This window comes from Festucalex cinctus, chromosome 8 (genome assembly GCF_051991245.1).
Source record: "Festucalex cinctus isolate MCC-2025b chromosome 8, RoL_Fcin_1.0, whole genome shotgun sequence".
Classification (NCBI taxonomy): domain Eukaryota; kingdom Metazoa; phylum Chordata; class Actinopteri; order Syngnathiformes; family Syngnathidae; genus Festucalex; species Festucalex cinctus.
Window position 1 is genome coordinate 9,326,525 of NC_135418.1, and position 12,076 is coordinate 9,338,600.

At 39.1% G+C, this 12,076-nt stretch overlaps 1 protein-coding gene across 1 annotated transcript in view; it reads left to right on the top strand.

Moving 5' to 3' along the window:
• plxnb1b (plexin b1b) overlaps window positions 1–11,668 on the top strand; it is a 143,389-nt gene extending 131,721 nt beyond the window's left edge. The window contains exons 33-39 of the mRNA XM_077528653.1: window positions 3,880–4,046; window positions 4,879–5,039; window positions 5,801–5,948; window positions 6,088–6,152; window positions 6,249–6,324; window positions 8,380–8,454; window positions 9,929–11,668. Of these exons, the coding sequence (XP_077384779.1) occupies window positions 3,880–4,046; window positions 4,879–5,039; window positions 5,801–5,948; window positions 6,088–6,152; window positions 6,249–6,324; window positions 8,380–8,454; window positions 9,929–10,033 (797 nt within the window). The 3' untranslated portion in view covers window positions 10,034–11,668. The remainder of the gene's footprint in view (window positions 1–3,879; window positions 4,047–4,878; window positions 5,040–5,800; window positions 5,949–6,087; window positions 6,153–6,248; window positions 6,325–8,379; window positions 8,455–9,928) is intronic.
• The last annotated feature ends 408 nt before the right edge of the window (window positions 11,669–12,076 follow it).

Below are 12,076 nucleotides of genomic sequence, written 5' to 3' on the forward strand. Positions count from 1 at the left end.
GATGTTAATATGCAGTTACATATTGTAGTCACCCCGCTCGACGGACGTCAACCTGATTCTAGTCAGTGTCTGTCGCCCCCAGTCTAGCGTCATTGTGCATTAGCCGAAAGGTGGGCTGTCATTTATGGAAATTGACGATTGTGAAAAACATATAGACCCATTCACTACTTAATGTGATACGGCCGTGAATGTTATCGCCATTCAGTAGTACCCTTCACATTCCGTTAGCATAATGTAGCTACAATAGGCTGTTTTCATGGAGGAAAATAAGGCAACATTTAGCCTGATTGAAACGCCGCGGAATGGAACGTCTGTTCTTCATAAAGTCATTCTGTTCTATTACATTCAACTTTGCCGCCCCTTTCACGCTAAATGTTGCCGTCCACCTCACTTTCACCCCAATAGTTACGACCGAGAAGTGATCGATCTTGAGGTTACTGCTATTTGAAAACAACACTTTCTTCTCAATGTCAAGATACTCGCTTCTTACCTTTTGGAGTAGAAAGAAAGCCAACTGTGAATCACTTTTCTAATCCAAGTCCGATCTCAACTCTCTCCACCTCTGAAATGCCAAACCAATGTTCACTCTCGTACTTGCCCGGCGTCGGTCACTATCAAGTTTAGATTTTTTTTTTTTCCGTGGCACTTGACATTGTTTTCATTTTTTTTTAAGCAGCCTTCCGCGGAGTAACAGCGGGTGTCTGGGGCAGCAAAAATCTGTACTAGTTCCGTCTTCACGACTACCAGAAACAACTGACGAGAACGTGCATGACGTCACATCCCGCAGGCAGAGGGCAGGAAATTCGAAGGATTCGAACCGGACGCTTCCTAAATAATATTGGCCAGAGGCTTGTAGGAGTACCCATTGTGAACAGCTAAGATGTTGATCTACTAATTAGAATATGTTTCAGCCATAAATGGTCAAATAAAAAGGCTATTGTTAAGATATTTTTTGGGGAAATCCTCCATATAGTAGCTTTAAATGTCAGACTAGGTAATGTAATATCTTTGATGCCAATATTTTCCTTTTGTTCTGCAGATGAATATCACCTAATGGAAATCGGCCTCCTTGACCACTAAACAATCTATCGCTTGTAAATACAAGTTTCTAAATGAGGTTTTTATTTAAGTGTTTTAAAACAGACGCACGCACAGTTTTTTTGAAAGCTGAGTTGATTTTCTCAGGCCACTTACAGGCCAGATTAAGGGACAAGGATGATAGAAAAAAAAAAAAAACTTGCACTGTATTTTACTTTCATCCCATTTAACATAATCTAAATTGTCAAGATTTTACAAAAACAATGAAAAGAAGATCAGTAACCTCACAAGCCAGATTGATAATTGTGATTCACTCAAGGGAGTTCTTGGCATTATTAATCTGGGACTTCACTTGGCAGATTTGTTCAAGAAAAGAGGGACTTGCTGTACAATATGAGCTGATTGGACGACGCGCATCTTTGCACGTTTGTTTTGACCAATCAAGGCAACGGTTGATAATGGTTTCTTCTGTCTCGTCTTAGGGAGGGGGGTGGGAGGGAAAGCATGAAATCTTTATCAGATAAATATGCTCAAAGCGCCAATTGCAGCGCCCATTCGTCTGTTTAGTTTGTTGGTTTTCCCGCCGCCATCTGCCCAAGTAGATTGGTTTTGTCCCACCCTAAACAAAGCCTGATTGGTCTGACCTAAAAAAGGTCGGCTGCAAACGTATCAGCGGGAGCGGTACAAGATGTGTTCTCTGGAGTTTGTGAACCCACAAATTCTGAGAGACTTCAGTTTGCTGGCATTGGTTAGAACATCAGAACAGTGTGCTCCATGGCATTTTGGTTTCATGTTAATTTTTCATTTTCATTTTCCTTTGTATCAACTAGGGATGTAACGATACCAGCAATATCGTGATATCTTGATATTAAAACTGCCACAATATCGTCGTCGTCATGTTCACGATATTTAAAAGCTACACATCTGTTAAAAAAGTCAGGTTGATTTCCATTTGTGCAGTTCTAGCACCCTCTGATGGCTAGTTTTTTAGTGCAATTTAATTTTCACAAGGCATGTTTTGGCCCTTATATGTATATAAACCGAGTCAATATGTGGAGGAACTCAATGTATGTTTGCATTAGTGAGTAAGTGCCTCAATATTAATGATTAGTTATTAGTGATTGAAGGGAGTTTATATGTATTGCTGTTATGTACAAAAGCACAATATTGTGCTTTTTTTTTTTAGTATGAGCTCATTTTTTTACAATATTGTAACCTTTTTTAAATATTGCCAACCTCCCCACCATATTGTGATTATTATCGTATTGTGAGCTTCATATCGTGATCTCGTATCCCTAGTATCAACACAGCACTTTACTGCCGCTGTTTGTGCCTTCCAATAGCCTAAAAGCAGGTCAGACTAATTGAGCCCAGATACCACAATATTTTCAACAAACATAGATAAAGTAAAATAATGATTAAACAAAATGCCAAATATAGGCAAAGCAGTATATTATTGGTCAACTAAAATTTAAATTGAACACAAATATATAAACGTGAAATTGAAATGCATTTTTTTTTTTTTTTTTTTTTTTTTTTTTTTTACTGTGGCTCGACTAACTACTAAGAAGAAAATGTGGAGCTCGTAGCACCGTATAATGTAATAATTTTCTGAAAATGTTATAAAATTTCCACTTAACTCGATCAAAAATGAAAAAAAAAACAATAAATGTAAGAATTTCATCAATAATGTCATAAAAAATTCTGACTGATATTGTAATAACATTTTTACCTTATGACATTATATCATGTATATTATTCCCAGAAGTCTTTGCGGCAGAGCAGTTCTAATCAAGTAGGCAGAGCTTACTTTAGCTCTCTGCAGATTTGGTTTTACACTAAATAAATAAACTCTGTCAAATAACTCCAACACTGACATCCATTTAAATCAGTCAGTGTTGGTGTCTGTCTTAGGAAGTACGTTGAAGTGAGATTCCCGGGCTGAAAGATGTCTTTGTATATTGGAGAGAATCTAAATTCATCGGGGAAGTTGCGGATCATCTTCTCTGAATGTGCATGGATAGATACACTTTTTGTTTTTCAGAATGAAACCATCTGTAAGCCATTAATTTGTAGTGATAAGGCCGTCAAATTAGTTTGAAATTACTTTTGGGATCAAAGTTAGCGACATATTTACTGTTTAACCCTTTTACCGCCACACGTTATCCAAAAAACAACCCCGATAGTGCCAGACGATTTTGAGTGTTTTAACTCCTCTTTCAAGGCAAACAGAAATATATTGTGTGCTTTTACGACATAAACATGGTGGGTACCACATGAAAGATCGGCTTCCATTCTTTTATTACAAAAAAAAAGGTATGTTTCTTCCTTATATATCTCATACACCTTGAGCCCATTGAAAAGAGATACAATGCTGCCATCTGCTGGCCATAGTTAGCGGGTGTTTTTGATTCCACAACCCATTGACCAGGCAGCGCTCCACGAGACGTTGCACTGTCTATTGATTAATTTTTTATTTTTTTTTAAAGACAAACAAAACAACGTAGTTGACGTCAATTAACGTTTATGGCAGCATACATCATGATTTTACTAATCGTTATTAAACGTTTTTGGCAGTAAAGAGTTAAACTATTACAATACTGCGATTGGCTGGCAACCAGTTCGTGGTGTACCGCTCCTGCTGCCCATAGCCAGCTGAGATAGGCTCCAGCACCCCCCGCGACCCTTGTGATGAACAAGCGGTTCAGAAAGTGGATGGATGGAAACTATTACAACAGGCACTCATAAACATTTGTAAGGGTTAGAACATTGTTGGTGTTTGCGATAGGGCTCATCTCGCACTGTAAAAAGTCAAGTCTTTGAAACAGTTTTTACTGACAGAAACGCCGATGTTGGAGGATGCAGATGAAGGCGGCATTCGACTCTGGCATCTGGTGAAAGCCAGTGAAGAGCCTGAGCTGCCCAAACATCGAAGAGGCAGTCTGAGGGAACGAGAGCGCGCCAAGGCCATACCAGAGATCTACCTGACCCGCCTGCTTTCCATGAAGGTACACATAGGCTGCCGTGCAATTCCGTCAGGGATCCCACAAATGTGTGTGTGCCTTATAGTGTTGACATGGCATTTCTCTATTTAGATTATACACATGATTATAGCAGAGTGTTCGTTTATGCTAAAAGATCAGGACAAATTGGCCTTCAAAATGATAGACGTAACGAACTTTAGGGATGTAACGATACTGGCAATATCGTGATATGCCAGAGAGGTGACATTCCATGTCCCAAGAGTTAGCTTGCATAGCCGGGGGTCACACCACCAAGGGCCACGCCTTTGGCTGCCGCCCAGCTCACTGCGCACCCGACCCCTTTGGCCCCGCCCATAGGAAGGGGGACCTACATGACCTTTTCGGGCTGTGCCCGGCCGGGCCCCATGGATACAGACCCAGCCACCAAGCCGCTCGCCTTCGAGCCCCGCCTCCAGGCCTGGCTCCTGAAGAAATAGCATTTTGCGATGGCTAAAAGCTCAAAAAATTTGATTTTCATGATATCGATCAAGGATGGGCAAACTCGGTCCTCGAGGGCTGGAGTCCTAGGAGCAGGTTTCTGTCGTTTCCCTTCTCCAACACAGGTGATATATGATCAGCTCATCAGCTCGCTCTGCATAATCCTGATAACAATCCCATTGATTGGAATCAGCTTGTGTTGGAAGAAGGAAACCTCCAAAACCTGCAGGACTCTGGCCCTCGAGGACCGAGTTGGCCCACCCCTGATATAGATCCTTTACGGCCAGAATTATTTTAAAAGAAAAAAACATACATGTATGTCAAACAATTTAGCAAAACATGCATGAAATTGTTCTTTTGTCTTTCCTTTTCTTTTCAGGGAACCCTGCAGAAATTTGTAGACGATTTGTTTACTGTTATCCTCAGCACCAGTCGACCCGTCCCATTAGCTGTCAAATACTTCTTTGACCTGCTGGATGACCAAGCTGGTCAGCACAGTATCTCTGATCCAGAGACTATACACATTTGGAAGACTAACAGGTGCAGTATAGAAACAGGACTTAAAAGAATACAGAATCTTCCTTTCTCACAGGGGTGTCAAACTCATATTAGCTCAGGGGCCACATGGAGGAAAATATATTCGCAATTGGGCCGGATCGGTAAAATTGTAAAATAATTTTTAAAACATTGCCGTCAATTACATGCAGATTTTCGCTATTTGTGGGCCAGCCCTAAATTGTGGGGCGCATCTGTACAAATATTGTCCTAAATTTTTTTTGCATAAACCTGTATATTGTTCACTGATTGTGTGCCGGGTGCCGTTAATGAAGTTATAAGGACGTTAATCCTTGTCATATGTGTAGTTGAATGTGTCTTATTCAGCATGTTTGTGTTTGATTCATGTTTTTATTTTTTAAACAAACTAACTTTAAATTGTGTTTAAAATAACGACATTCAGAGCAATTCCATGTACAAGATGCATTGCTCAACTGAGACTTACTTGTGTAATTATGAATTTATAAGCTTTGATTGTGGCCGGCTGATTAATTGGGCCGACAGTCTTTTTTTTTTTTTTTTTTTTTTTTTTTTACTTTACAAAACCATCTCGCGGGCCGGATTAAACCCCATTGCGGGCCTGATCCGGCCCCCGGGCCTTATGTTTGACACCCCTGCTTTATCATATCCAAAGGCTGTTGCAGCCCTTCATGTATTGAAATCTCTAATCCAAGTCGAGATGGGTTTGTTTGAAATAACCGGCCAGTGTACCTTGTTTAACTAAACGCGTCTTTCGTAAATTCCAGTCTCCCCCTGCGTTTCTGGATCAACATTTTAAAAAATCCGCAGTTCATCTTTGATGTGCAAGCCTCGGACCACGTGGATGCGGTTCTGTCAGTCATCGCTCAGACCTTCATGGATTCCTGCACCATTGCTGAGCACAAATTGGGACGGGTAAGCGGCGCAAGCAAATTTGATGTGGCTTTCAGTCTGACGATGTACTGAGTGATTGATAAATTAGTCCTCGTAGAATAGAAGTAAATAGAATTCTGGGATGGGGTCAGACATGAAATCCATGTGGTTGTCGCTGCAGGATTCGCCCATCAACAAGCTGTTGTATGCTCGAGATATCCCCCGTTATAAACAGATGGTAGAAAGGTATGATCACATTTCCTCTACAAGTGAAAAATGTCCTTTTGGTCTGTTCAAGAGCATATAAAGCAGCTTTTAGCCTCCAATGTAACATCATTGCAGATACTATGCTGACATCAGGCAGACCATCTCTGCCAGTGACCAGGAGATGAACTCGGCTCTGGCTGAACTGTCAAGGGTGAGTGCAGCCAAACTTTGGACACAAGTCACTCTTCCCATAAGGCATCAAATATATTAGTCCTTATAATGGACTATATGCACAATTCACTTCCGCATTCGCCGGACGAGTGCACCCGCCCTTCCGGTGCAGGGAGACTTCAGCGTAACGTACTGTTAAAGTGATGGAAAACTCCAATCCTAAATCCTTAGCCCACTCAAAAAGAACAGGGGCCGCTCCTTGCTATAACACTATGTCTATCAGAATTTTAAAACTACTAATTAGATCTCCCAGAATCGTAATTTTGACGGCTTAAGATCTGGCAATGACGTAATTGCTTAAAATGATTACTACACGGAATTACAAGCCGTTTGAGTAGCAAGGAAAGCTTTTCTTTTTTTTCTTTTTTTTCTTTTTTTAATGTAAATTACGTATTGTAGCTCCTCTACGGGTCCACAAAATATCCTACTCCCCCCTCTCCAGTCAGACGGTGTACAGGTGATGTGTTGAATCTTCAGATGGAACCTGCCAGCCAACTGGTCATAGACCAGATTTTTATTGTCCATTTCTATTTATTTATTTTTCTTTTGTTTTATTATAATGATACGTTATTAGTAGTGCTGTCAAACGATTACAATTTTTAATCTGATTAATCACACTTTTTAATTTTGATTCATCACGATTAATCAGCTAAATTACTTGCGTATTCGTATAATATAAAATAAATACAAAATACCGTAATATTTTGATATTAACACATTTTATTATCTGAATGTCATTTGCAAACATTGATTAAATGCATGTACGCAATTGCATGCATGCGTGTATTGCTCAAAACGTAACAGCATCATAACATTTGGGTGCAATTCAGCAATTGATTAAACGCAAATTACTTTTGTTTTATCTAAAGTCCCGTCGGGGTGTTTTTGAAAGCGAAATTTACCACCGAGCACACCAACTGGAGTCACCCCGCTCATTTTGGAACAACAGGCGTAGGAAATGCCGTGCATTGACCGAATCACTGACCTGCGCAGCCTTCAATGTAGCCATCCGCGGTTACGTTCAAGGCTCAAGTGCGGTCCAAAAAAAATTAATTAACGCGATTAATCTGCGTTAATATGTGATTAATTTTACTTTTTTCTGTGATTAATTAATCTATTAACGCTTTAACTTTGACAGCCCTAATTTAAATAAAATCGATTTTTGGATATTAATATCGATTCGATTCATAAATGAGAATCTCGATTCTTATATGAATCTATTTTTTGGCACACCCCTACAAAACAAGTGGATTTAACACGTCCGGAACGTATCCCGTCAAAGTGTTGCCGCGGTACATTTGCATTCGTGTTATTCTTCGGAACAATATGATTACAGTTGAACTCCGTAATTTAGGGCTGCTCCACGAAATTTTGCGTATAAAGCACGGCAATTGTTTTTAAATTATATACCGTTATTTTACCGATACGCCCCACTTGGTAATATATTTTCCTGCATGCAGCTCCTGAGCTAACACGAGTTTGACACCCCTGGTGTAAAACAACCCAATTTTTGGTTCGCTAAATAACATAAAACGTTGACCCACATTGGGTTATTTTGAGGTTAAATGAATAAACCACATAGTTGAATTCGGTTCCTTTTTATTTTTTATCCAACTGTTTGTCGAGTTTGGGATAAGTAGTTCAGAAAATGGATGGGTGCATTAATTAAACAAAAAGCCAGTTGCCTAAAAAGTAAACAAACCCATCTCACTTTCTGGTGTATGTATTATTCATCCTTATTTTAACAATATTTTACTTAGCAGTCAAGTGAGCATGTTGACACATTGTTTGTACATTTATGGTTTGTATAGTCTTACCACACAATTAAATATTTTGCTTTGCCATCGCTGGCACACGACTGTGGTGACAGTGAAAAATACTTCAAAGCAAATTAAGGTGAAATTGTTTGATGCCTCACAAAATATTTTCAACTTTGGGCGACGAGAGCAGCATTAAAATAAGATGTGAGTTTAAGGCAAAATGTCCATTTATGTTTTATGATTTGGATTGACAGCTAATATGACTTTTGTTTCAGAACTACTCGGGAGAACTCAACTACTTGGTTGCACTGCATGAGCTGTACAAGTACATCAATAAATACTACGACCAGGTACCCAAGTGCTCAACTTATATATAGTATGACGTGTATGTGGGCATAACTAGGTGGGAGATTGGTCGTCTCGCAACCCAGAGCTTGTGGGTTCAATCCCCAGCCCTTGTGATCATGTGAAAGTGATTTTGATGAAGATACTGAGGTGTCCAATCTGATATTGATTCGGGATGTCACGATAAGGGCAATATCGTGATATCGCGATATTAAAACTGCCAAAATATCGTCGCCATCATGTTCACAATATTTAAAAGGAACACATTTGTTAAAAAGTCAGGTTGATTTCGATTTGTGCAGTTCTAGCACCCTCTCGTGGCAAGTTTGTTAGTGCAATTTAATTTTCATTAGGGATGTTTTGGCCTTCTATGTTTAAAATCTATGCTAATTGTCAGATAAAGGGGAACCTAATTTGCTTGTGAAGCAATCAATGTGTGTTTGCATTAGCAAGTAAGTGCCTCAATATTGTTATTAGAGATTTAGGTGGTTTATATGCATTGCTGTTATGTACAAAAGCACAATATTGTTCTTTTGTTGTTAGTATGAGCCCTCTTTTTTTACAATATTGTGATCTTTTTTAAATATCGCCAACACCCCCACAATATGGTGATAATTGCCGTATCGTGACCTTCATATCGTAATAATATCGTATTGTGATGTTTGGATATCGTTATAGCCCTAATTATTAGTATTATTATTATTAGTAGTAGGAACAATAATCTCCACTAAAGCAAGAGGGGACTTGTATCACTAACACTAGCATCATTGTTTGGCCTTGGGTGAAGTCTGCGCTCTAGTGAGTGCTGTTGGTCATAGTTTTTGAAAGTGGTAGCGTAAAAACTAGGGGATGTCACGATAAGGGTGATATCGTGATATTAAAACTGCCACAATATCGTCTTCGTTATGTACGCAGTCTTTAAAAGGAACACATCTGTAAAAAAAAAAAAAAAGTCAGGTTGATTTTCATTTGTGCAGATCTAGCACCCTCTAGTGGCTAGTTTATTAGTGCAATTTAATTTTCATTAGGGATGTTTTGGCCTATGTTCAAAATCTATGCCAATTGTCAGATGAAGGGGAACTTAATTTGCTTGTGAAGCAATCAATGTGTGCTTGCATTACCCAGTAAGTGCCTTAATATTGTTATTAGAGATTGTAGGTGGTTTATAGGCATTGCTGTTATGTACAAAAGCACAATATTGCGCTTTTTTTTTTGTATGAGCTCTTTTTACAATATTGTGATCTTTTTTAAATATTGAAAACGCCCCCACAATATCTTGATAATTATCGTATCGTGACCTTCATATCATAATAATATTGTATCGTGATGTTTGGATATCTTTACATCCCTAATATTGATATCAGATTTCAGTGCGATATCAGCCAAAAAAAAAAAACCTGTCTGTCGATCTACATCCAAAAGATATGACGATGAGCCTATTTTTCCCACAACCTCACCACATGTTCTTACCTGCCGCAGATAATCACGGCACTCGAGGAGGACACCACAGCCCAGAAGATGCAGCTTGGCTACAGGCTCCAGCAGATTGCTGCCGCTGTAGAGAATAAGGTCACAGACTTGTGACAGGAAAAGTCCCACCTGTGGTCTGGTTTGATAAACAGTGGAGTGGGAGTACCGGTACCTTGCTGATTGAAGAACGCTGAAGATTTTTAGGACTGGACGCTTCCGCAAAAGAGTTTTTAAATCAACTTTATTATTAAGCAGCTGAAGATTCAGATGACTGAAGCTGACCTCCTAGCCCTTTTTTTATACGATGCGTGTATGGAACTACGTATTGTGGACTTTGGGTTATTGTAAGAATATGACAAGGCCCCGGAGAAATAAGATGGGATATGTAAATAACAAAATTCAGGCCTGCTGTCATGGCTGCTCTAGCTGGTTATCAATCATCCTGTCCTGTTTTGGTGTCAAACTGATCACAGTCATCAATATTGCATAACAGTCAAAATAGCTATGCAAAACCCCTTCATTCAGTGTTTTATCATAGCTGTATGGAATGCTTTATCACATTATTTCAACATTCCCAATACCCAGTTACGTAGCTGCAAATTTCCCAAGTGCTGCTTTCTACCTCAACCTGCTGCCCTTCATGTCACGGTTTTATATCAGTGCATCAGCTTTGAGTGGATTTTACGCACAGAACACAATGATACTTGCGAGACATTTCCAGTTTGTTTTATTCACAGCACAAGAGATTGGAATTCATTCCTGCTTGCTGGAGTGGTTTAAGGTACTTGGAACGTGAAAGTGTCATTTTACCCTTATTTTGGTGTACACATTTTAGGGCTAATGATTCATGTTGATGTTACTCAAGTGCACGGGTCACTGGATCAATACTAAAAAAAATAATAATAATATTTAAATCTACATCTAAGTTCTCTCATTTTTTTAACATTCCTTTTCGTTTTAGCTCGTGGATTAAATCTTTTTCTCTTTTTTTTTCAGTGTTTCGAAGTCTTGTGCAACTGAAACTGAGGTGGCACAAATGTACATCATAGTTATGAATATAAATATACTGTATATGGTACCATGTGCCATTTAGTGACAGAAACCGTATTAGATACAAAGTTTGAAATTGAAGCTTATGTATTAACTGTGCTGCTAATCTTCTTTTGATTAAGGCACAGGTAAGTCATGATCCTGCTTTTTTGTTATTTAAATGATAAAGAGGTCAGAAGAGTGAGGTATTTTGGTGATAAATGATGCTCTGTTTTCCCTTCTACGTGTTGTTTGCTTCTGTGCTTGGTGATCTTGATTTATAATGTGTCGCAGTAAATGCACTGGTTGGGCATTGACAACACGAGATACACTATCAAATTTGCATTAGTTTATATGATGTTTGAAAAGCATCCACATGCATTTTACGATCAAAAATGTAGTCACTGTATGTATGCAGACCAAGATCTTTCGACACTGTTCTGTCTGGTCCCTCATGCTGTAGGAGATTTACAGAAGATGCGAATGGCTCGTGTGAACAGGATTGGCAATGGTAAAATTGATCTCTCAGAGGGTGAAATGTAACTACATTTGGAGATGTAGAACAAGCTCTGCAAGGAGCAATTTGAAAGCTGTTTCTAACTTTGTGTGGTAATATCGTTGTACATACTGTTTTCAAATGTTAATGTAGTGATTTAACCTGTTGATTGAGATGATGTGCAAATTCCAACAGATGATGAAGTAATAAAATATTCTTTAGTGTGTGGTCGTTGACTCGCGTGTTTCTTTAGAAACATACATTACTTGTGTACTGATGTTACACAACAGCGGGTATATTTGATTTCATTTGGTGGGCAGGTAGGCCCGCATCAGGCAATGGTCATATATTCAGTACTTAAAGGGATAGTTCGGATTTTTTTTACATGAATGTCTATTTCACCCTCACTTCCAGTGTGTGCGATCATCACTGACAGCGTTCTGTGACACGAGTTCTGGTCCGGTGTTGGACAAGAGGAAAATAGTCCAGCAAGTTGGCTGGGGTCACCTAAATAAAGCGTTTTTCTTCTAAAAAACAATTTGTGTTTAAAAGAGTGATACATTTCCATACAAAACTCCCTTACGCAAAAAATTACTTATAAGGCTGGGCAATAAGCTAACAACAGTGCGGCG